Below are 24,084 nucleotides of genomic sequence, written 5' to 3' on the forward strand. Positions count from 1 at the left end.
CTCACTGAAGTAATATCCAAATATTTGTCTATCCGTACGTCTGTCCGTTCGTCGGCTTTCTACGGCTGTGAGGTGGAAAAGCAAGAGGCAGAGATAACGGTTTCCCACGACCAGTGCACAACACTGTTGGCTTTAAGTCTGTTTAAATTGTTTTCATCAACAGGGTTAGGCGACATTTTTGATGAAAGCTGTCGTCCTCGTAAATGTACGACGTCAAGCGATCCGAGGTGACAACTGTGGTGCTGGTATTGGTGATGAAAAAAGAGAGAGGGAATAAGAAGGATGAATATCTTTCCTTCGTCTTGCATGTGTTCATGGATATCCTTCTTTGATAACTCTGGACTTAGAGACTAAAGCAGGGGTAGGGGACATTTTTTTCTCCGAAGACTATTTTGATATTCATAACATTATTTGCGGAGCGTACAGAATTATCTACTTAAAAATTAGCTTGCAGTCCACCTGTAGTTTTGCCAGTGTGTTAACACTTTTGCAACCTGTACAATCCCAGCCTGCCTGGAACTGGTGTGCTCTGAGTCTCTGCATTCTGCTTTTCAGTAATTACTTGCACGAAAAGTATGCTCTGTGCCTACGAAAATCATGGTTTAACAGCTGTTTAGAGTGTGTAAATAAATGTTTATAATTAAAAAGCTGCTACATGAGACAGAGTATATAGTAACATAACAGGTTTTTCCTAATGCGCAATTCTCTGTTTGTAGTTGTGCAGTGCAAGAACATTAATAATCATAATGTCTATTAGTACACACATACCTCCCGTCCATGACATTTACAAAGTGTCTACACACACACTACACACACACACAGACATGCTTGCATATACACAAATAAACTCATAAACCTAAACGAATGTTTACCAGCCAATATTTGCTTATCCTGTGCAAATTCATTAAAGGATAATGATGGACATTTGTAGCGCCTGAATTGTACACTAAAGTACACAGCAAAATGGACGATCATTTATTATTACCATTATCATTCCTTTAGTATATGTTTGTGCTGTTATACATTTACTTACATCTGCGGTTGTCGGATCAAATGACTTTCCCCACCCTGCTTCGAACGAGAGATAAAGTGTATGTCACTTATATCCTCTTCTTATCTTTCCTCTGAATAATGTAAAATTCTCACTCACTCTCTCTCTCTCTGTGCGTCTGTTTCTCTCTCTCTTAGACTCTCCTTCATATTCACTTACATTTTTTACATGTATAGTCGAAAACGATTTATATTTTTCCGACAAATATTTACAGCTGCAAAACGCTGATAATTAGTAATAAGCTTCCTAATTGCATTTCCTCGTATGCTATTATAACCTTCTTTCTTCTAGAACCTTCTGGAAGATGCGGTTGCAGCAGATGCAGTCGACGGCCGCCGTGTGCGCGGCGTTGACGAGATGAAGATGCCCTGGAGACGACCCAGTCTCCTAGCGTGACAGCCGGGCCCGCGTCCTCTGCTGCAGCCACCGAGGTTGTCGGCGCCACTGCTGGACAGAGTGGTGCTGTGCGAAGTGACTCGAGTGTAGGCAGCGAGGTCGGCCCCCAGGGGTTGTACCGACTCGACCACTCGGAGACAACGCGAAACACTAAATCATGTTGGCAATACTCCGTTCTTGTAGGGACGCAAACTCTGTGAAAGTATGAGAAGAAAGCAGATAAATAAATAATTAAGAAGAGCAGCCTTTAAGGACAATTATTCCGGCTTAATCGTATCCAGCTGACTCGTTGGGGCTGGGGAACTAATTAAAGTTAAAACTGTTCATGAAACCCTTTTACAGCGCTGTGTTTCCAGTGTGTTGCACGAACATGTCTCTGCGTCGTGTTGCCCCTTCCTCGGCACAACCTCGGTGGTAGCCAGAAATACTCACTCTACTATTCTGTTCACAAAAGCCAACTTCCAGAACAGCTGCCCACTGACGGTCTGCTAGGCCCGGAGTCACTCTCTTGTTGTTCATTTCTTGTAATTCTGCATGGCAATGGCTCTCTAAATACACTAGTTAGTCCTTATCTGGTGTAATTTGATGACCGGCCCGCTGGCGTGTCCACCTCTGCTGTGTCCTACCGTCTCTCCCCCACGGTGGTACCTCCCATACCAGTGAAGAAGAAGAAGAAGAGTAACACTGAAAACTGCGAAAGGAGATTGTAACGTTAAACTACATACACACCTTGTTACCACCCTGTTTCATGACCTGTTGTACAACACACACAATCACTTTAGCTGGATGGCCAAAGGGTAGCAGTCAGCTAACACTCGGCTATTACTTGAGCTAAGTGTTTAACGTTCACGTCTAGCTACGTCCAGGCCCGGTTCTACCTATTAGGCAAACTAGGCAATCGCCTAGGGCGCAGCGACCGAGGGGGGCGGAAAAAATGGCCTGCTTTTTTTTTTTTTTTTTTTTTTTTAATGAATAATTTTAGGGAAAAATGTCATTTTCACAAAATGATATTAGCAGGACACTTTTCCTCTGCTTGTAGACTGACCACCACGCTAGTTTCTCAGTACATGTATGACAGGAAAACCCCACTATCGCATTATCCCAGGGCGCACCTGCAGTGACCAGCTAACCGGCAGGGAAGTAGAGGGCGGGGCGGGGAAGGGAAGTGAGAGGGGCGGCGTTGGTGGAAGGCAAAGGAAGGCAAAGGACCAAAGGTGGAAGGCACCTTTTCCTCTGCTTGTAGGTTGACTTCACCACCGAGTTTCTCAGTTCATGTAGTGATGTAGTACAGAAAAACCCATTATTACAGGGCGCACTTGAAGTGACCAGCTAACCAGCGGGGAAGAAGAGGGCGGAGAATAGACAGCGGAGGGGCGGGTTGGTGGATGGGGCCTGGTCAGTGCGGACCCCTACGATGGAGTGGACCACATTCCACTAATACCAAGCTCACCTTTCTTTCCTCTATCTTACTATTGAAGAGGTTCCACATTTATGCATTGAAAACACTGCAGCTGAGATCAGGGACAACAACACTGACTTGAGTTTGCTACGCGAGTTTCTCTGTGGCTATGACAACAGTTTTATGCTCAATATTGATTACACTTACGAACTTTCAACCCGAAGGAACTTAGCTAATGTCACCAACGCGTTCTTAGTTAATAAGAGTATTAAAGTCTTTCGCAGACAAACATCAAGGTAGAGCCATTTGAAGTTTATAGCATATCTATTTACTGACACTGATGGCCTATAGTCTTGTACTTACTGTTGTGACTCATGGTCGTGAATATTTAACTTTCTTATTAATTATTAAATTTCTGTTCGATTGGTGTATTACGCTTTAGTTGTCAATTTGAAATGTTTATTTTTATTATCTAAGAGTGCATCTGTTTGTCTACAGTTTGAATGGCTAGCTTGTTGTTATGCTCCATTGACAGAATATTTGAAATTGGTTATTAAGAGATAATGCGTACTAAGACCTACAGTCTACATACTTCTCTTGTTTTCAACAAACCCTATGCTGGACACCACGCAGTGTTGATCACTGGACTGTGTTTGGGGAGCTGCCCTGACACCATGATTTACAACTTTGCATTGTTAGTGTCCAGAAGACTCTCTCTTGACAGACCTTGCTCCCCGCCCACCTGTGAGGTGTGACTTTGGATGGGAACAAAGTAGCTGCTATCAGGGTGGTCTAGAGGCTGGAAGCTGTGATAGCTTGAGTTTTACACCACACAGCAAAATAAGACCAGAGCAAGGTGCTACACATTTCTTGTCTCCATCAGTGTTCACTCCATAAAACCTTTTACACGAGTGTTTGAAATCCCCTACTCATAAGTGTAGGTCTGATTTGGGAGGCATGCAAGCATCCATGTGTGTTTGATGCACGCCTGCAAAAGAAAAACAGTCGTACCTTTTCTTGACAAAAAGTAGTTCTTACTTATAAGTTATTAATCAAATCTGCAGCAAATTCTCGAAAAAGATTTAATTTTAGTAAGCCATTCTTTGACACTTCTGGGTTCTAATGCCTCTGGTCGTAATGAGTTCTTGCAGAAAACCACTTTTCTACTATTTTTAAGCAGCAAACATGTAGACAGTTCGGTTTTACTTGTTAGTTCGTCTGTAAGATGAGAAAGAAGAGAACCATTGAAAGCACTTGCCGATGGAGGTGCTATAGGTGGACAGGCCCACAGGTAGCGATAAATCTGTCACAGTTAATGACCAGTCGGATCAGACTAGCAGACTGGACAAAGAAGTTGGTGCGATGTTACTTGATAGTTGTCCGTGAGATGAGAAAGAGAGGAGAGAGAAAGATTGAAAGGACCTAAGTGGGGTGGTGGAGAAGGGTAGAGATAAATCTCGACCACTTTAAAGACAGTCAGATCACATTACCAGGGCTGGACAGCCAGAGACTGGGGAAGAGGTAGTTGTAACTTAAAACCCACAGGACGATGTCAAAACCTCACTTGTCTGAGCGGCTGCAGACATCTCGTTTTGCTGTTTGAATTGACTTTGTAATCGTCTGTTCGGGTGCTTGGAGCGATCATCCTTCCACAGCTGAGTCAGTAAAGGTTGTGAACTGCCTTTAGCCGTGCCAGACTGAACAGTGCTACTGTCCTACAGCCACTTCATGAGAGTTTGTAAAGATAAGTTCGCATGAATTTTATACACTGTGACATAGCTGTATATAGTTTATTAACACGATTTATGTCTTTCTTTACATTAATTTCATTTCCTTATTTCTTATAGTGCTTATTTTGATTGTGTGGATGCAACGGGTTGCGATAGCGGTGGTGTCACTTTTTGCAAAACTGTTCATTGCACAAACGGGTCCGTTCCAGTCTGGTGGTCTTTATCACATCACACTCGCGTTGAGTTCTGAGACAAACCGCCGCAAGCATTACTGTTGATATTTAAGCCTAGCTTTCTTGTTTGAACTGCGTCCATTGAAGACAGATTTAAACAGATTCAGGAGCACAGTGCATTATTTGGATTTCTTTATGATATCCAAAGCATTTCTGAAAAACCAAGGAAGGACATTCTACTATCTTGCGAGGTCTTGGCAAAGGCACTAATGCACAGAGACAGCAAAGACATTGAAGTGGAGGAACTTTGTTCTGAATTACAGGTTGTGGATAGAAGACTTCCCAAACCTAACATGAACCCCAAAGAAGTCTTAATATTCATAATCCAACATAAGCTATTTGATATTGTGCCGAATGTTGTAGTGTCTCAGGATTTTATTGGCCCTTCCAATTTCTGTTGCCAGTGCAGAACGGAGTTTCCCAAAATTAAAATTAATTAAAAACTATATGAGATCCACAATGTTGCAAGAGAGACTGACTGGGCTGGCCACCATATCTATTGAAGGAACTGATAACTCGTTTTGCACAACAAAAAGCAAGAAAAGTGAGGTTTTAAGCATCAATTTCATGACCAGGACTAAATAAATTGCAAAATAAATGATATAACATGGTTCACTTTTTGTGAGGTGGGGGGGGGGGGGGGGCGCAGAATTTTTCTTTCGCCTAGGGCGCAACACAGCCTAGCGCCGGCCCTGGCTACGTCTTGTGCTAACGGTCCTCAGATCTTTTCCCGTGTAGCTTGCAAGGACACTGGTCAATTCGACCACATCCTCCATGTAATCATTCAGCGACAAGTAAATGAGTTTTTAGAAAATCCATTTTTATCGTCACTGGCTGAGGTGTAAATACTGCCTTCACGCTAGCTGGTCAGGAACATGGCTTTTTGAAAAAGCAGTGGAAAAAGCAGTTTTTAAAGTCGGTACGGCCTAAAGACCACACAACTGTATCAAAAATCGGCAATGAGCCGCTAAGATTGTTTCGTACATTACACGCCCACTCGCCATGTTTAATAACAAATTTAAGTTGCACTAGTAAATGAGATGTGGCGATGAGCCATAGTGCCTTGCATATTGTTCTGTTATAAACAAGAAATACATTATTCCTCGCTCGGACATACACAGGCATCCGCTCACCACATCAGCAGAGAGAATAGAGACCAGTAGTCTCTATCTTTACTTCCAGCATACTCCAATTGTTGATTTATATAATAATGGCGGACGACCTACATGTATCACGTTACTAATTCACATTTACAAATTGTAATTTTTAGTAGGTGATGACTGATTACTCTAATAAATAACTTATGTGCACTTAACTTTCGTACTCATTGTGTAAACGAATCGACTCGTGTGTAGTCAAAAGATTGGATTAGAATTAGAACTTGGAGTGTCAGAAGGAAATTTATTTTTACAAACGCGCCTGTGAGTGAAGGAGAAAATAAATGTTGTTGATAAAGTGCACGACGCAGCTTAGTAAAGATACCTCCCACTGATACCTTCTGTTCCTTTCTGCCTTGTCACACAATGTCAAGCGCCGAGCTTTTCTTTTCTGATGGCGAGCACATTGCATGGAGGTTGATGTCTGCAGGAAGGATGCTGATGGCTCTTGTGATCGTGTGCAGACCGCGATACTTGGCGACAAGCTTCCAGACCAGCGCCAACAGCGCGACTTCGTGATCGAGGGGAGGCTATTCCTTGAGAGTTACGCGAGGGTATGGTTACCTCCCTGAATCACACGGTCTAGTTATAATCAGAAATATATGTACGCAATTTTTACTTGAATATGTTCTTTAAAAGTACCACAAACCTCTGTGAATTTTGAATCTTCTACCGAAAAAAGTAACAGAGGTTAGCACCAACTCCAGCTTCTATTGCGATTGGGGCCGATGTGCTAACACGCTAAAGCTAAGTCCACTAAGGTCACAATTAATGCACTAGACTGTTATACTGCATTCTTTTTGTTGTTGTGTGTGTTTTTGTTTTTGTTTTTGTTTTTGTTTTTTGTTTGTTTTTTGTTGTTGTTGTTTTTTGTTTGCTCTGGCTGTTCCTGTGCCACCACACACGCCTGCATGTTTATACAGTACACCCACACATCCTTAGCGCATTAGCATTCATGCATGCACGTGTACAAACGCATTTTTTTGTTTGGAGACAATAAAAGTCAGACGAGCAGAAGACAGGCTGCTGTGGAATGTCGATGAGGCACCAAAATGGCGTTGGTGGAAGGCTTGAGGCCGCAGACAACAAACGCAATGGAAAACTTCTTGCATTGCTCTCAGGTGCCGGTGTATGTGGTCTGCGTTCAAAGATGGCACATGAAACGAGCGCCATCTATCTCCGTCTAATTTGCGGCGACCCAGACCACGTGATCGCACCCGCAGCCAATCCCGAGTGGGCAGTCGTGAGGTTTGATCAGCGTCTTGGGACAAGACAAGATGAAAGACTGCAGGCGGAGACACAGATTGTGGCATTCCCTCCCCGTGTCTTTACAGCGTTAAGCATATTAACTGACTGAAACAGAGAATTTCTTTCCGAATGTAGGGAAGGCGGTAAAGTGAGCTCCATCATTCCTCAGTCATGTTTTACTGCAATCAAAAACACCATTGCGCTGTATTTACAGGTCTCGTAGCTTTGGACTAGGAACATCCAGAGTTCACGATATTATTGTCACACACCCACACACATATATTAAAAAAACAGCATAGACCGCCAAAGCAATATCGGAGGTAAGACGATCGTCTTTGACTAGCTGTCTACAAGACGGACATTTGAACACATTTACCGCACACATGGTATGGGGGACATTACTACTGTGCATGTTACATACAGATGTCATATAAACACACTTACACAGGAAGCAGGCAAAAATTCTGTTGTCAACTTTCTACCTTGTTGTTATGCTGTAAACAACACAAAAGGTCAGAGGTGAAGAGAAAAACAGTCGGTATTTATGACATTCAGTGAGCTGCTGGCTGATGGCACAACTTGAAAGAGGAACTGTCGTTGTTCTTGTCCTTAACTTTGTCTTCATTTCTCTCACATTCATTTAGCCTCATTTCGCTCATATTCTTGTATTCCCAATTTTTATTCCCTGCTTTTTAAGCTACTTATTCCGGGACTTTTGAATTGATTTCAACATTTCAGACTATTTATTCCGGACCATTAAAAATACTAAATATTTGAAGCTATACTTTTAAAGCTACAGGTGTAGCAAGATCTGTGGTTCAGGTTTCTTGTCACCTGTATCTACCTGTGGTGACAGTGAACTCTGCTCACTTATTTTGAGCGCCGTGTCACCTCGATCAGTTGAAGTGCCCCGTGTTTACCTCAGGTCAGCCGTGGTACACTGCCTCGCATCATCGACGATGTGCTTTCAAGAATGAAACATCACCGAGCGATTCATCAGACATGCAGACGAGTGTAAGTCCCGCTGAAATAACAACTTGTCACCTCCATTATTTATCCGCCAACACTGCCGCCCTGACATCAACCTTATTGCTGTCATCGCACGAAGTGGCTATCTGCTCGTCAACTGATGACAGGAGCGACGTGACGATGTCTCCCCAGGTGGCCACGCACCTCTTCGGAGCAATTACAAAATTAATCTGAAAATTCATCAGCAGGGTGGGGACAAGGCAGACGCCGGAAGGTGCACTGCAGTGTGGGTCTACAGGTGAGAATTACTTTGATCCTTCTCCGCTTGGTGAGAGTGCAGCATCCGACAGGCCAAGAAAGAAAATCAGGAGGGTGGGATGTCGGGCTACAAATCAATACACCCCCACTTCCAGCGATTGCAGGCTTACTTTAATTTGTTCATGAGTCAAGCTTTTTCTTTCACTCTCTCAGTGGAGAAAAGAGCGCACGGCGTGTTGTGCAACTTGTCGCCTCTGCTACTCTCTCCTACTACCTCCTATGGTCTCTCCTGGTCTTTCCTCTTGTCTCCTGGTCTCAAATATTCTCTCTTGTCTTTCCTTGTTATCATGTCCATTGACGAACATCTCGCACTACACCAGGTTAGCACAGAAAATTATTTTAACAAAGCCGCACATCAGGTAAATATGTCACTTGCTCCTGAAAACTAGGCTAAGGTAGAAGCCTTCAAACAAAAGCTACAAATGCCAGTAAGCTATTACAACGGAAAACCAAAAAACACAAAATCGACAATTTATCATTACTATGAATTTTTTAATCGTGGAGCCAGTAATGATTATAAGAAAAGAATAAATGAATGACCGGCGATGTTGATAAGGATAACGAGGATATAGATGAATATTATGTTGATGGCTTGGTGTTGTAACTCATGATTTTGACAGTTTGGAGGAAAGCTGAGCTGAAAATCACACAAAAATCACTCAGTTGGCATTTTGTAATCGATTTTTCAACCACTTCCCACCGTTGTACAGGTCTGCAATTGTCACCAGTTTCTTATTTCCCGTGACAATGCAATATTAATTCATTTCCAGAATTCCACAAATAGTAAACTTTTTTTTTTTAATTTTTCTTTCTTCTCCAAAAAAAAAGAAACATTTCAAGAAATGTAATTATGCAGGCTTGATTCCGCTTTCGTATGCAGTTGTTCCCTGGATGATTGCATTTTAGAAAAAAACCCATAAAACTAAAAAGTTCGTGAAAACATCCAACAAGTATCAAATATCGTTGAAACCCGGTATGTCAAGATTTGAAAGTGTGTATAAGTAGATGCGGCGCGTCAGTCAGTCAGTCGGAAAGGAAGGATACCAAGTTCCTCTTCATACATTAAATTTCAGTATTTCCATATGAAATGCTCGTTATGGTTGATTCACGCTTAAAGCAGTTAAAGGATTGTGTACACTTACTTGATGGTATCAATGTGCTTCTGTTCTGTGAACTTCTGAAACTGCCACCTATTCGCGGATGTCAGGTATTCGAACCTCAGTATGGCTCCAGCAACACGCCTATGGCGATTGTTCAAACTGGTAGAATGAACAGAAAATACGAGATAGCAAGGTGATAATATGTTCTTGGTTAAACTGACTTCTCTAAGAATTGGGAACTACGATCTGAAGACAGGGCAGAACTATTCAATTCAGTAAGTACAGAATTTACAGGTGAGTTTGCAATTGAAAAGGCACTACGGATCCAACCAGTCAGCGAGCATCTGACCCTCACAATCAGTACTTTGGACATCAAGGAGCACAAAATTTTAAGATAAAGGCACAGGATCAGCTAGTGGATGTCGATCAGACTGATGGTCTGCCTAAGGAACTTCAGGTATTTGTAGAAGCCAAAGTGATATCGAAATCAAACATAGACATCTCCGTCTAGTAAATGGTGCAGTGGGTACAATAACTGAAATTTTACACCCACACAGGTATACGAGACATCAGATTAATCCAATATTGAAATAGTTCTCGGCCAAATTCACCTATGGTACTGCTGAAAGAAGAATGCTACCAATAGCATTGTCTTGGGCCTCCATGGTTCACAAAATGCAAGCGATGTGAAAGACAACGACCATGACAAATCTTTATTAACGAGGGCGGTAGAGTAAGCAAGACATGCTTTTTTTGTCTCGTCCTCACCCTTTACGGAGGAAGAACAAGCTAAGAAGTGAACTAATTACTAAGAAATTAAGTGATAATAAACATGAACTATGACATCAAAAGAGAGTGGAAGGTGACTATGTACAAAAGTGGTGGTTAGAACAGGTATTTACAGGGATCCTGGTGTTAGGAAGTATCTCTGTTTTATGGTCTATGATTTTTTGGAGGGGGTCTCATCAAAGTCTCCTACACTGTGATATGAGTATTTTAGTAAGTGGTATCGAAAGCAGGTGGGGGAGTTCATTTGCTTAAGATGTGAGATGGGGATATTCCACAGCATATTCCCTATTTGCGACTTGATTTTAAAATGTCTATTCTAGGAATGGGAATATTAAGTTTTAGAGAAGTTCGGGTGTTATTTGAGGAAATCAGCAAAACAGCCTGGAGGACAGTTTACCCGTTAGTGTTTTATAAAGGAAGTACCGACGATCGTACCAAGGTAAATTTAAGGTTAAAGCTTTTTTGGGGAAGGAGAAGCGTATGTAGAAATAGTAGAATGATATCTCTGGAAGGTTTTGTGATATAAAAATATCTCACCTAACTGGGAAAGAAGCTGTGCAATAGTGTAGACCTTGATGAAATGCTTTCGTATGAGAACTTACATGCCCAATTAGGACTAAAAAGTCTGAAATAAGTATTTTTTAAAAAATGTTAAACACACTTTGATTTGAAAAGTACTAAAAAAGTAAAATAATTGTGTTCCTTGGGTCTCGTGATTTTCTTGAATACATAGAACTTAAATATAAAGTGTGAGGGGCACTCTCTTAAGCTATTAACAAATTTCAAAGTCGTTTAGTCATTGAGAAGTTTATTAATTAAAAATAAAATTATAAAACGTTTGTGATAGTGCCCCTCGCTCTTTTATCTTTTAAGTTAAATGTGCGTGAGTGAAATGTTGGAATGCTTGTGTTCTCGCTGGTGACTGGTCCAACTCCAATGTCACCAGGACAACAAATAAACAATTTTCACCTGCTTTCGCACACCTATGTGATACAGATAGCAACGTCTACATCTAACGTCTTCATAAGTCGAACGTTGAGCGACTGAAGTCAACTTTTCTCAAGATTCCATCGGGAAATCTCGCCTCGTCGTCGACCACTGCAACATTACTTCTGTACAGGCCAAGATATACGTCTGTTCAGTTAGTTCGAGAATGTAACAACTTCTTACATCGACTCAAGAGGAGAGGTTCTTGTTTCCGTGTGGATGGTGAGCTGCACCAAGCGCCACACGTCCTCTCGCGCGCGATGAGAGGCTCGCCATGACGTCGTCATCAAACAGTCGTGCACCTTGCCTGGCGCAGTGTCTACTCGGTGTCACGTGACACACCCCGTTCTTGCTCGTGCCGCTCGTTCCGTCGCTCGTTAACAGCTCCTGAGAGGAGAGGGGGCTAGGGGGTCTCCTTCCTGCCACAGCCTGCCAGGCCCAGCAAGAGAACGCGAGATTTCACTGTTCGGGGTGGGGTCGGGTGGGGGACAGATGGCGTCATCAAGCATATAAAGTTGATATACTTAACTCTTCACCTCTTGGTGTACCAGCAAATCACAGATTCCTCGGCGCCGAGTAGCAGCAGCCTGCGGGAGTGACCAACCACACAGGCGACCACTAGACCCTCGCTAACTGCAGGTGGGTACAGAGTCAGCAAACCTTTTCTCTTCACTTCAGAGAGTAGCCGTGCAAAAAAACAAACGCTCGTCTCTATTTTTCAAATTTTGAAAAAGTTTTCTTTCGGCTTAGGTTGTCAAGTTTTATGCAGTCAGACTTATCAATCTTAGGAAATCTGTATTGGAATCATAATAACATTAAGTGGATTGCTGGACCATCGTCTTAAAACAAATCTCAGCATGCAGGTATTGTTTCATGCGTGAGAAATTCTCGCGTAATTTGAAAAGTGTTCCCGTAACGGCCATATTTTAGCAGTTTTAGCGCTAAATTTAGTGTTTTCAATACCACTCCAAATATTCTCAAGTGTGTTCCATATATACCCAACATTTTCTGCATACTTGATTTTTATTCATTGGGGTTACATCGAGCAAGCGCATCCAACAGCTGACCTAAGGACATGGCTTTCGAGCCCCGCTTAGATTCGTTTGATCCGGTTGCATCTTTACTTGGAAGTTTGAGAGACATTTTCACACCATAAAACAGGTACAGGCGAAGCAAATACAGAAATCGCTGTTGAAAGCACAGCACCAGGTGACACCCGTATAGACGACAGAGTCGGCGACGATCGGTCACAACCGACGATCAGTCTTTGTAGAGCAGTTTCTTTTTCTGTGAGCCGACTGGAGTGCCATGTTGGTGTGTCACTTAACATCGCCTCCGTTTCTAGACATCAACACAGCGGACTGCCACATTCCCGAGAGTGACGAGAAGAAAATGAAAGATGAAAGCAGTCTAAGTTATACCTAGTTTACACCCGATGAACGAGAGCATCTGACGGAAACAGAGCTTTAGCACCCAGTCATCTGCACAAAGCCACAAACTCACAAAACTGATGCAATGGCATCTCTTCTACTGGACAGACATGTGGCATCCGCGCCTTTCTTCACGCGCATGTTTATGTTGCTTGTTTACCATGTTCAACCTTTGAAATTTTGTCGGGGTTAACGCCCTCGTTTGCTTTTATCCCCTGGGTTACAGTATTTAAAATCTTTGTTCCTGTCCTTCTGCACTGTGTCATAGGTTCGAGTGTTTATATTTTATTTTTAAGGCAAGTTAGACACTTTTTTCCTTTTGTAGACAATGTTACTGTTCTTTTTAACTGAGACAAAATCAAATGCACCTTAGGAGAACACAATAACATAGCGCGGAGTCAAGTCTCCTACGATTAGTTCTTGTTCACAGTGCTTTAACATCACAGCCTTCACCAGCTAGTTTTCAAAATAAATGTAAACATAAACCTGCATTGGGTCTAATCATTCAAAACATTAAATAGCCGGTGTTTGTAAATATAGATAACTACCTGTGCTTTGTAAGGGGCGAACAGCTGGTACAGCTTTTAGCAGTTTGACATTGGAAGGGTCCCCTCCCCCTCCACACACACGCACACACACACACGATCAGCTGCGTGTATTGTTTATTCCTTAGGTGTTATGAATGGTTTATTTTGAAACAACAGCAACATTCTTGACAATATCTGTAGACTGCTATCTACACTCACACTGGAGGTGTGTTTTATCTATCTACATGAAAACCGAGTGCTCATACTTATATTTATTGTAGATTAGGTAGAGCAGGTAGACCATGGCATCTAACAAAACCTTTTTCTGTTCTTTCTTTCCCTAAAAAATCTATTTTCTGAGAACTAGGAATGCTACTGAAAACTTGATCTGCTACAATTTTACCAGTTTATCAGGTATTCCAAAAAACTAATAAAATAAATAGAAATAATAAATCTGTTATAAGATGACATAAAATAGAAAATAAATAGAAATAACAGATGTTATAAATTGTATACACCAACCATTAGTTTCTAAAATACCAACGCGTGGCAGTCAAAAGAGACCACTATTAAAATATAAATGCTCAGCTGTAACAGGCAATGAAGTAAGCAAGTCAAAACAATAGACCAGTGGTTCTCAAAATATTTCGGACCGCGGACCACTTTACTTAAGTAAAAACTCTTCAGACCACCAAGTCCTAAAAATCAGTCTGTACTATGAATTTCAAATTTAAATTGCCGCATTTGTTTCATTTTAATTCAAAACTAAATGTCCTTTTGTGACAGTAGTATAGTAACAAGTTGACATAAAACTACCTCGTTCTTTCTAATTAAAATGTTAATGCGAGGAATGCATCACTTTAAACATCACTTTGCTGACATATGACGACTGTCAGCCGCGGACCACACTTTGAGAACCACTGCTGTAGACGACCATAAACAGAGAAAACACTGACTGGTGCAACATGTTTATGTACACACGCGCACACACTCGCGCACACGCACTCACACACACACACTAATTGAGAATGAGAAGTTAAAATCTTATACTAAGAATATCACTATACTCGTATTTAAGGAGAAACAGTTTCACTTAGCCACACCTGCATGGCTTTTCTTGAAGAAGTAGGCAGGTAAAACTATAAAATGTTCTACCGCGCAAGCTCAATCGACAGTGTCTAATTGGAAAAAAAATGCTCATGCGGGAAGATGATACCTGACTCCTTGTAGCAATGCTGTGTAGTGTTGTTACGAATGTAAAGGATGTGGAAAGTGGGGAATTCATGTGATTATCTCCATTTCGCTGCTAACAAATGAGGGTTGGGTGAGAGGGGAGTCAACTGCTAGCACGGAAAGACAATCACTGAACGACGAGCAGGCGGAGCAGAGCTCACTCATGAGCCGAGGGAGGAGTGAGGGAGGGGCTTGGCGACCATGCAAGGGGTACGAGTGTGTGGGGGGACCCAGTCCATTGAGCAACTGCGGCACTCGCTCGGTACATGGGAGGAGGTTGGGGGAGCGGAACGAAACTAGAACAGAGAATTGATTTATCTTACACGTATCCCACCGCCACGATGCTTGTGGGTTTTTTTTCCTGCGAGAATTGAAGCTGGCTTTTAACCCCGAACATTTCATCTTCGATTACAACAAACTGAAGTCATTTTTTAGAAAAGTAATCTCTCGAACTCGCACCTCGCATAGTTCTTTCTCGCTCTCGTGTGCGCGAGCGCGTGCGTGTGTGTGTGTCATCTTGCCAAATTAATAGCGTGTAAAAATACATTTTGAATGCATGGAGGCCTGCAAGTTTTCAAACAAGATGTTTTTCTATTTCATCTCATTTATCTTTTACCCACAACTTTTTTATGTTACCCTAATGAAGGATTTGTGTGCGCACTACCCCACCCTACCGCCTACTCGCGCTCACCTATCAAGTGTCATTCGCCACTGTACTGCCGCTTTGATGTAGAGCTAGTGTCTCTCACTTGGCCAGTATCATGTCCCCCCACACACACACACCCTTCACATCTTTCTCCAGCAAACGAGTATTCAGGATCAGGCATCAGAGGATACTAAAGTAGACTTTAAACTGTTTTCCTTTTGATATTGTTTTCTTTTTCTTGTGAAAGTTAGCGATGTAGCTGTTGACTTTGACAACACGCAATGCTATACATCCTGATCAGAATAACAATAATCATAAATAATAATCACAGTCAGTTTTAACTCTTTATAACAAGTTGTCCTATAATGCCTCTCAGACACTTCTCCGCTGGACGGAAAGGACGTGGGAATGTGGACTATTGACAACAAACATAACAAGTAACAAACTAACAAACTAACAAGCCTTTTTTGCGCTAAATTATCTCCGATTGCCTGTCTGAACACAACCGGCCACAGCTGCAGCTCGGGGCATCTCGGGGCATAACGGGGCACATCGGGGCATGCAGGCTTGTCTTGTCAAAGAGCCTGCACACGAGCGCCATTCTGTCCGAGCTTTTTCCCGCCGTCTCCAGGCTGTTTCGTATTTCCGTGACTTAAAAACGCCATGTCGTGATGAAGAGGAATTATCATCTAATCATGACACGACATACTCAGTGTAGCCTTGTCACCACACCGCAAAAAGGAAACACCTTGTCATCCCTTGTGTACGAGTAAAACTCGATGTGATCGGAGAAGTCTTGGAACTATTTTTCTCTGGGACCCAGAAAGGATGCAGAAATGTTTTCATTTTCAACAGGTGTCCTGATTGGAAACCTTTTACAATTAACATCAGCAACTAGAAAATATTGTTAGAGTGTTAATGCCCGTACACATTATTACACTTACATCTAAAGGTTAAAAAATAGTAAAGGTCGTCAAACAAAGCTTGACACACCGCTGGTGGTGGTCAGTATTGTATAATTTGTCGTGTCTTCCACTTGACTGATATTTGTAATCCTTTAGCAACAGAATTTGACGGAAAAAGTCTAACAATGGCAGTAAATAGAAACACGAAATGTCATCGTCAGTTGGTTCCTGCTTCATGCTGACCTTAGAGGTAGCCGCCATGTTAACCAGCTTAGTGTTTGAACATGCTTGGTTGGTGGTGAAGTTTAATCTTGACATAAATGTGACTTAAACAACGATTTCATATTCCCCTTTCTTTAAAGTGTTTTATCTAGAGTGAAAGATCTAGATTGAAAAACATGTATGGGGCCTTCCTGGAAATGTCAGAGAAGCATTATTTTTATGACGAGATAGTTTTGTATTTAGGGTGGAGGCGAGCAACTGTGGCTTCATGTGGCGTAAATTCAGATTCGATGAGAGACCTTTCAGATTTGGAGAAACCAACAGTTAACATCTGCGACAAGATTGCTGTTGAAACACATAGCCGCCTTTTTGCGAAAATGCCTGATAGCCGTTAGCCCACCGTCTGAAAACATTGGAAGTAAATACGTTGAGCGAACGAAAGAAGGAAATGCATGAAGGTCTGATTCACAGTTGGTATGCGCCATGATGGGGCAATGACGCGGTGGGACTGAAGGAAGGGGAAGGGCGGGTGAGAAGAAAACAAGAAGCCGTTAAAAGTAAAGAATTGGGGAAGAACACAAGTGGTGCTCATCCTCACTCTCATGACGAGATATGAGTTGATCGCTACCTAAGAACAAAAACCGTTAATTGGTGGAATATTTGACACGCTGTATCGATTGTCAGATCACGATTCACGCACTTCTCGTGTTCTTTGAATACAAGAACTCCCAGGATGGCTATGGAGGTCATGGAGAACTAAGGGGGAGACCAGTATTTATTCGCCGCCATGTTTCATATGACAAAAAAAAAAAAAAATAAGTGCATTCCACGCCAGCGAGCCCAGGAGTGCATCAGGGGCCTGATTCACATGGAGCTCAGTGGATTTGAAGGCTGTAAAGTTAAATAATAAAGTCTTCTACTGCGTTGTGTTGCTCGTTTGTTCGTGTCTCACGCCGTGCCAGCAAGCTAAAGCTATTTCACGAGAGCATTATGGTGTGTGTGTGCATGTGTATGTCTGTCTGTGCATGCATGTGTATGTCCATGTGTGCGTGCATGTGTATGTCTGTCTGTGCATGCATGTGTATGTCCATGTGTGCGTGCATGTGTATGTCTGTCTGTGCGTGTATGTGTGTGTTGTAAAGCGCCATGAGCGTTGGAATATGGCGCCATGTAAGTTCGTTGCTGTTATTATCATTTACTGGCATCGAATATCTGGATATCGTCTGGCTCGATGACATTCGACAAGCTAAGTAGTGTTCAGTGGTTTGACTCTTTTTTTCCCACATGAGATCACATTAACGCGTAGATTTTCCTGTAAGGAATATGAAGTTCGAAATTTAAATTAATAGTTGATTATTCAATGCAGTGTGTAGTCTGTCTGTACATAACGTGTTAAGGAGAAAATACTTTATTCAGTTGTGCTGTTTCTATCCTCCTTATAATTGGCAGACGACCTTTCCAATAAGCGTTCAAATTCTCTCTTTTATTTATATAATACAGTCGGATCCTCCGAATATTACAGAACTGATTATGTTGCAGGTATATCATGTACGTGACAGGCAGATTCTCCCACCTTGTGGCCTTAGCCTTGTCGGTGCTGCTGTACGTTGCGGCGCCCACACCCGTCGCTGCCGAGGCGGGTAATGACATCACTGGAGACATGCCTTCAACTGAGAGGTCGTGCAGCTGTTGCTACGCCACTCAGGCTCCTCGCTGTTGTATGGAATGTCTGGAGCCCACCTCGCAAGACTGGGCGTTAGTCGCGTCTCCTCACCTGTCCATCCTTGTCGCTGGTGAAGGCGAGCGGTGGCTGACAGGTGATAAAGCGGCACTTCAAGAGAAGCCGAGCTGGCAGGCCATCACCCCCGTGCCCGAGTGTCTCTGCTGTGCCCGTGGCATCCTGTCGCCTCAGCATCTCAGCAGCAGGCAAGCTACGTCCCACTGCTGCTCCAAGTGCCAAGACCATCATGATTCTGTCAACAGCGACGCCTCCGGAGACTTCGCCGTCTCCGCCATGACCGTGTCTTCTACGCGTCCTCCCGCTGTCGCGCGCTCTCTGACCAAAAGTACAACGGATGCTAGGAAAACCTTGTCCACCCAGGATGGTACTGTGCAGAAGCGCACAAGCTTAGAGTGTATGTGCTGCTCTAACGCTGGGATTCGAGAGTGCTGCAGCAGATGTCGCATCAGGTTTTGACCTTTTTCAGATGCGATGCCATGTCAGTCCTCTAGAATAGATGATAGTATTCAGATGCTGTGCCAGTCCTCTTGAAGACAGTCCTCAGACACTGCACTAATCTTCGGCTCACTGCCCAGAATTGCGGCTGCAGGTCTCACTCTACACAATCTTGATGGATTTTTCCTCTGAATAAATGTTATTAAACACCATTTACTCTTCATGGACGTTGCGAGAGCAAGTTATGAATATATTTAATCTTAAGAAAAAACCCTGGCTAGAAACGGATTTTTTTTTGTGGTCATCATTAGAAGTAAACGATCTCACGTGGGGACGGTTAGTTCTAAGGTGATGCTCACCTGCTGCATGACACTATTTCTCAATGTAACTTTCTGGATAAGTAGTTAAGACATATACTATTACGTCCTACTCTACAGTGTTATGTTGCTACCTGAGGATTGCTATGGTTATTTATTAATTGTTAGGCTACTGAAGCGTGTCTAGAATATAACATAGAAGTCACTAAGCCACCCAGGTTTGATCCCCTCTATCAATTGCATCACTCTATAACAGCAAAAGCTTTTTTTTTTGGCAGAATGTTTTAATGATTTTTAGTAACAAACTTAATCTTTTGAAAAGAAACGCTTCTTCATAATCGATAAAGAAAAAAATATTGAACATTTCTCAAGCGCATTTACGCTTCAACACACAAATTATCACTCAGTAAAATGAAAGTATGAGTCCAAGAGAGCTTCAACACTTACACAAATGCTTTACTCAATGAGAACTGTACAGCAAAAAGCTTTCACTAAATTAATATGATTTAGAATGTCGGATATCTCCTTCTCCCTAAATGCAATACTGTCCATCAGAAAAGCAAATCCATTCAGACTGAAAACAATAACCCCAATAAGCATAACACATTACATGAGATAATTATGACAGAATCTCTTTAGTTCCCATACCCTATCTTCCCCAACAAACAAAATCCGTTTCATGCCCATGTGCTCTTCCAAGACAAATGAAAGAATATTTTTGAATATATATATATTCTTCCTCCACCCAATCTTACACAATATGGCATAAAAATATTAGAGACTTGAAAAAAGAAACTTTGCCAGTACTGGCTGTGCCACTACTTGCATTCCACACATAGTTTTGACTGACAGCCTCCTTAGTGTAGGTTATGCTTATCACAAGAAAGAAATCCTTAGATTCTTCTTAGCCTCCTGATGCAGAATTTCACACAGCATTGATATCTGCAAAATGTGACCCCTACCTGCTGGTGACAGAATGCTTCTAGCTGCAGAATCTCATACAAGTACTGTGCAGTCTGTCTTTAAGAGTGTAACAGAAGAAGCATGTAGTGGGTTTGTGGGAAACACTTTGATGGGCAGATCCCACACCATGGTTTCTACATCCAGGGTAGCTGGACCTCGCCACTGACCTCCCTGTTCTGCATTTGCTGCCAGGTCTTGTGCACTTGATATCGCTGATAATGATGTCACAAACTCAAAATGTAGTCGCCAACGCTGGCAGACTGAAAATATAGCACAAACTAATCATTTATCTTACACTCCCTTATAATTTCCATCTTCATACACGTTTCAGATTACACTAATTATTTGAAAAATATTAAATCTGCTTTCACAGTGAAGGGTTCATAATATTACACACATGACAGAATTTATATCCTGTTCTTCACAATATCATATAGCCTAAACTAGATTTCAAAATATGAAAATGCTTGGCAAGGGTGATAAGCCTTTCAGTAAAAAAATGAAACACACAGCAAGACAACAAAATTTCCTGAAAGGTGCTACCAAATAAGTATTACCCAAAACCAAGTTGCTGGTGTCTCAAGAAAATTTTTCATTCCCACTTAAAGCTCATCTCACAGGCATATTCATTTACACGTTTCCATTATCCTTATACAGAAGCAGCTACAACTCACCTATATCTGTCATGAAAGCTGGAGTGGCTGTTAATGGAATAGGTAAGTTGATATAGGTCCGGACTGTATGCAGACACATCTCCTGCTGTTTCACATAAGAGGTTATAGCAGACCCCTGGCCTGGTTTCCGACGACACTCTTCTGATATTTGTTCTTCACTCTGCAGTGTCACTGAAAACTGTAATTATATCCAACCATTAGCAATTGTGAAATAAAGGTTGCTATGGATACAGTTGACTCAGAACTTACACCATGTACACTACAATGACCACCATGGGTAAGAACATTTATTATAAAGAAAAATATAGCAGCTTACCTACAGTCAAGATCAACAATGCAGTTTTAGGTAGAAAGAAAGAGCACAGTTCTAAGAAGTCATGGTGCTATATAAAATCAAGCAAACATCTAATCCATGCCAGTTAATTCACAAATGCCTACCAAATAACTGACTCACTTGAACACAGGGTACAGTTCCCTCGGAAAAGTCAAATATCCCAACAATATCCTCTCCAAGTTTAAAGGCTTGTTTGAACAGCATAAACTTGGCCACCTTCCCTTTAACATTGGTGATGTTGTATGAGTCTGGAAGTAATACATTTCAACATAGTTATAGCAAACAGATATAAAGTACATTTTACAGTCACTTTAGACAGCACAAATGTGAACTGCATTGTATCATTAGTATGTCCATCTCCCTCTTTATACACCTACTGATGCCTCATCATAACTTCTGTCATATCTCAGTATCTCATAACTTACAGTCCACTGAAAAAATATTTTATACCTATGCCAACATGATGGAACCAAAAATTTTGGTTTTCAAGCTTTTCCTTGAGATATCTTGAGGATGACATACATCTCATTTCTTCTTCCTTCTCTAACATTAATGTAAATAACATGTAACTTGCAATGCTTCTATCGCCCCATTTAAATATGTGTATTGAAAATAAACTTCAAAAATATTACTACCTTAAAAAACCTTATTCGTGAATCCATTTTCTATCTGTAGGAAATTAATTAAGAAATTAACAAATCGGTATTCAGCAAATTAAACTTTCTTTTATAAATTCAAAACAATTCCTAATAAACAAATAGAATAAACTTTTTTTTTCAGTGTGCAGGTAAACTCACGTGGTGCCTTTCTTGCTGTGACAGTAGCCATAACCTGAAGAGCTATATCAAGTACAGAATTTTCTTTTCCTTGATTATGCAGAAATGGATTGCTAGGACGAATCTCATCTGTTTCATTGTATACACTGAGATCATTCAAACCTAAACAAAAATTCAAATGATTTGATTGTTGTTGTGTCAGTGTTTTCCCATCATGAATAATTTTGTAACTAAAAGAAAAATGTGTAACAAATGTTTAACCTGCTCCATTATCATTACTAAGCAAAACACATTCCTCAACATACACACTCTTTTAGAAAAGAGTCAATTAAACAAAGGTGGATAAAAGAGAAAGTCACTGACCGGGCATAACCATCACCCTAAAGGGAATACGCAAAAGTTTTGTCGCAGATCCTGGTCGCTGGGTGCCTATGATAAACTTGTAAGAATACTTCACTGCCTGACCTCGGAATGATGGTGGAGCATCCGTTGGAATAGCATCTTCATATTCAACTAGAGAGTTGAGAAAGTTTAATCAGTATGAAAAGATAAAAGCATGTATATTTGTATGCTTGCACAAAGATACAGAGACCCACCCAACCACACAGCCATCTATACCCACCCAACCACATACATACACCGTTAAAAACTAAACAGCGCCTTTATTATAAGCAGCTAGACAAACGTGTACATGACAATACTAGTTTCTGGTTTTAAACAAGGATTTAAAATACTGTGTAAGACACCACTAAACATGACTGATAGTAGACAATATTCAGGTCAAGCAGGTCAAATTAAGACAACATTGCTTACATGTCCGTGATTCACCAGGCTGTAGTTTCAGATCACAAAATAATATCTTGGGTTTTGTGCATAGCACTGTCAAACCTCTTTCCCCTGCAAGACAGAAAGCCAGCAAAACCACTACAACATCAACACAACTGAGCTAAATATATGATGCATGAGCTTTATGAACTGATCTAAACAGCTGCAGTACAAAAGGTACAGTTTGCAGGAAAATGAGAAGACATTTTTTCACCCCTTAAGTAAAAGTTAGAAAACTTGCATAAATTATTTATCCAACACCTGAGTTCCATGCACACATCTGTGAAGAGACTAGAATGAGATAGCTCTGTACCTTTGTTCGGAACAAATGATGTGTCACACCCAGTACTTGAGGCTTCCTCAGCTGACATGATCTGCGTTCTAGGTAACTGCACTCTGGATTCACTTACTGAGCACTGGCATATGAGCTGAACACTAGACCAAGCCACAGTGTCCACCTCCAAGCTTCAACAAAATATAAAATTCTTTTCATTATAAGACATCCATAACAATAACTGAAATGATACGTGATGTGTGATGTGGATGAAAATAACACTGGACACATACAATGATAACATTATTGTCTAAAGGCCTAACAAATATTCCTCTCAACATATACCATCTTGGTATGGTAAGCTCAAAATGTCCTAAAACGAGGCTGTAAAGTACCAAAATTTCGTACTCATTATCTCTGGAAATATTTGTGAATACGATTTCACAGCGGAGAGTTTCTCCAGCCAGGAACACTGGTCCCCTTGGAAGTCTTGCCGAAACTTCAATCATTTTCACACCATTGAGTCTTCAATAAATCTTCATTAAATCTGAAATAAAGTACAATTTTGTAATATTATTAATGATTTGAAATCACTTATTCTCCTGAAGACTAGCTGCTCCTCAAACGGTCTGTTTCGCTAAATGTCAGCCAGCGCTCAAAGACTAGACAACTTCTCTTATTGTTCAGTTTTATGTCCTGATGCAGTCAACCTCAATGCATTGTCATGTACAGTAATATATCCCCCAAGAGAAGGCTACAGCACCACCAAATATTTCCTAAGAAATCAACATAAGCAAACGGGAAGTTAATAACTTTTTACGATATGTTTTTCTGTTATATAAATATATAAGATTCCACCCAATACATTCTTGTTCCCAGGAACGACTAACAAAGCGGCGGTGGTGGTGGTGGAGCTGGAGCTTAAAAATACGTTTTCAGCATATGAGCAGACGAAATAGTGAGAGAAAGAGGAACATTTAAATACTGTTTTTTTTCTTTCTTTTCTTTACATTATCTCATTTTGAGTTAATTTGCTGTACTGTTCATCTGATCTTACATTTATTTAAATGCCTCATAACCTTATACAATAAACATTTTCACTTTGGAAAAATGTGGATTGAATTCAGAAAACAGCGACTCTCATGCCTTTGTTTTAGATACATTGATAAAGAATCACATTACAAACATGACTCTAGTTTTCATATATACCAGTAAAAAAAAAATACGTGAAGAAGTCCTTCAATAATTCCTAATTTCCATAAGCGATCGTCGCAGATGTGGCAGTTCGTCTGCACGACCTACTGACTAGACGTCATCAAAAACGTGATGTCGCCAAACGTAAACATTTCTGTGGTAGATTTTTTTAAAAAGTAGATATAAAGATAAATAAACAGTTTATAAAGTA

General features: G+C 41.2%; 2 protein-coding genes across 5 annotated transcripts; one reads left to right on the top strand and one right to left on the bottom strand.

The window, feature by feature from the left end:
* The first annotated feature begins 11,925 nt into the window (after positions 1 to 11,925).
* LOC112554244 lies at positions 11,926 to 18,718 on the top strand. Its single transcript, XM_025221941.1, has 2 exons — positions 11,926 to 12,016; positions 17,880 to 18,718. The coding sequence occupies exon 2, from the start codon at positions 17,887 to 17,889 to the stop codon at positions 18,535 to 18,537; it is 651 nt and encodes a 216-aa protein (XP_025077726.1). The 5' UTR covers positions 11,926 to 12,016; positions 17,880 to 17,886; the 3' UTR covers positions 18,538 to 18,718.
* A 553-nt stretch (positions 18,719 to 19,271) lies between these two features.
* LOC112553945 (RAB6A-GEF complex partner protein 2-like) lies at positions 19,272 to 24,027 on the bottom strand. 4 transcript variants are annotated; one of them, XM_025221470.1, is made up of 9 exons: positions 23,889 to 24,027; positions 23,088 to 23,226; positions 22,719 to 22,870; positions 22,394 to 22,477; positions 21,944 to 22,093; positions 21,602 to 21,742; positions 20,925 to 21,052; positions 20,471 to 20,648; positions 19,272 to 20,056 (listed from the first exon to the last, which is right to left on the bottom strand). In XM_025221470.1, exons 2-9 carry the CDS (start codon positions 23,186 to 23,188, stop codon positions 19,830 to 19,832), a joined length of 1,161 nt encoding a protein of 386 aa, XP_025077255.1. In that variant the 5' UTR covers positions 23,189 to 23,226; positions 23,889 to 24,027; the 3' UTR covers positions 19,272 to 19,829. The 4 variants fall into 4 exon arrangements, with proteins under 4 accessions (XP_025077255.1, XP_025077257.1, XP_025077254.1 ...); XM_025221472.1 differs by lacking the exon at positions 23,088 to 23,226 and having other exon boundaries at positions 23,274 to 23,986; XM_025221469.1 differs by having other exon boundaries at positions 23,088 to 23,986.
* Positions 24,028 to 24,084: the final 57 nt, after the last annotated feature.

The sequence above is a fragment of the Pomacea canaliculata genome, linkage group LG13 (genome assembly GCF_003073045.1).
Source record: "Pomacea canaliculata isolate SZHN2017 linkage group LG13, ASM307304v1, whole genome shotgun sequence".
In the NCBI taxonomy this organism is placed as follows: Eukaryota; Metazoa; Mollusca; class Gastropoda; order Architaenioglossa; family Ampullariidae; genus Pomacea; species Pomacea canaliculata.

Coding starts and splice junctions, on each gene's coding strand:
- LOC112554244 (XM_025221941.1), top strand. CDS start 17,887: ATGTACGTGACAGGCAGATTCTCCCACCTTGTGGCCTTAGCCTTGTCG.
- LOC112553945 (XM_025221470.1), bottom strand. CDS start 23,188: ATGATTGAAGTTTCGGCAAGACTTCCAAGGGGACCAGTGTTCCTGGCT. Junction 22,094..22,393: donor GCCTGGTGAATCACGGACAT/GTAAGCAATGTT, acceptor TCAACTCTCTAG/TTGAATATGAAGATGCTATT. Junction 20,649..20,924: donor GAACTGTACCCTGTGTTCAA/GTGAGTCAGTTA, acceptor ATATAATTACAG/TTTTCAGTGACACTGCAGAG.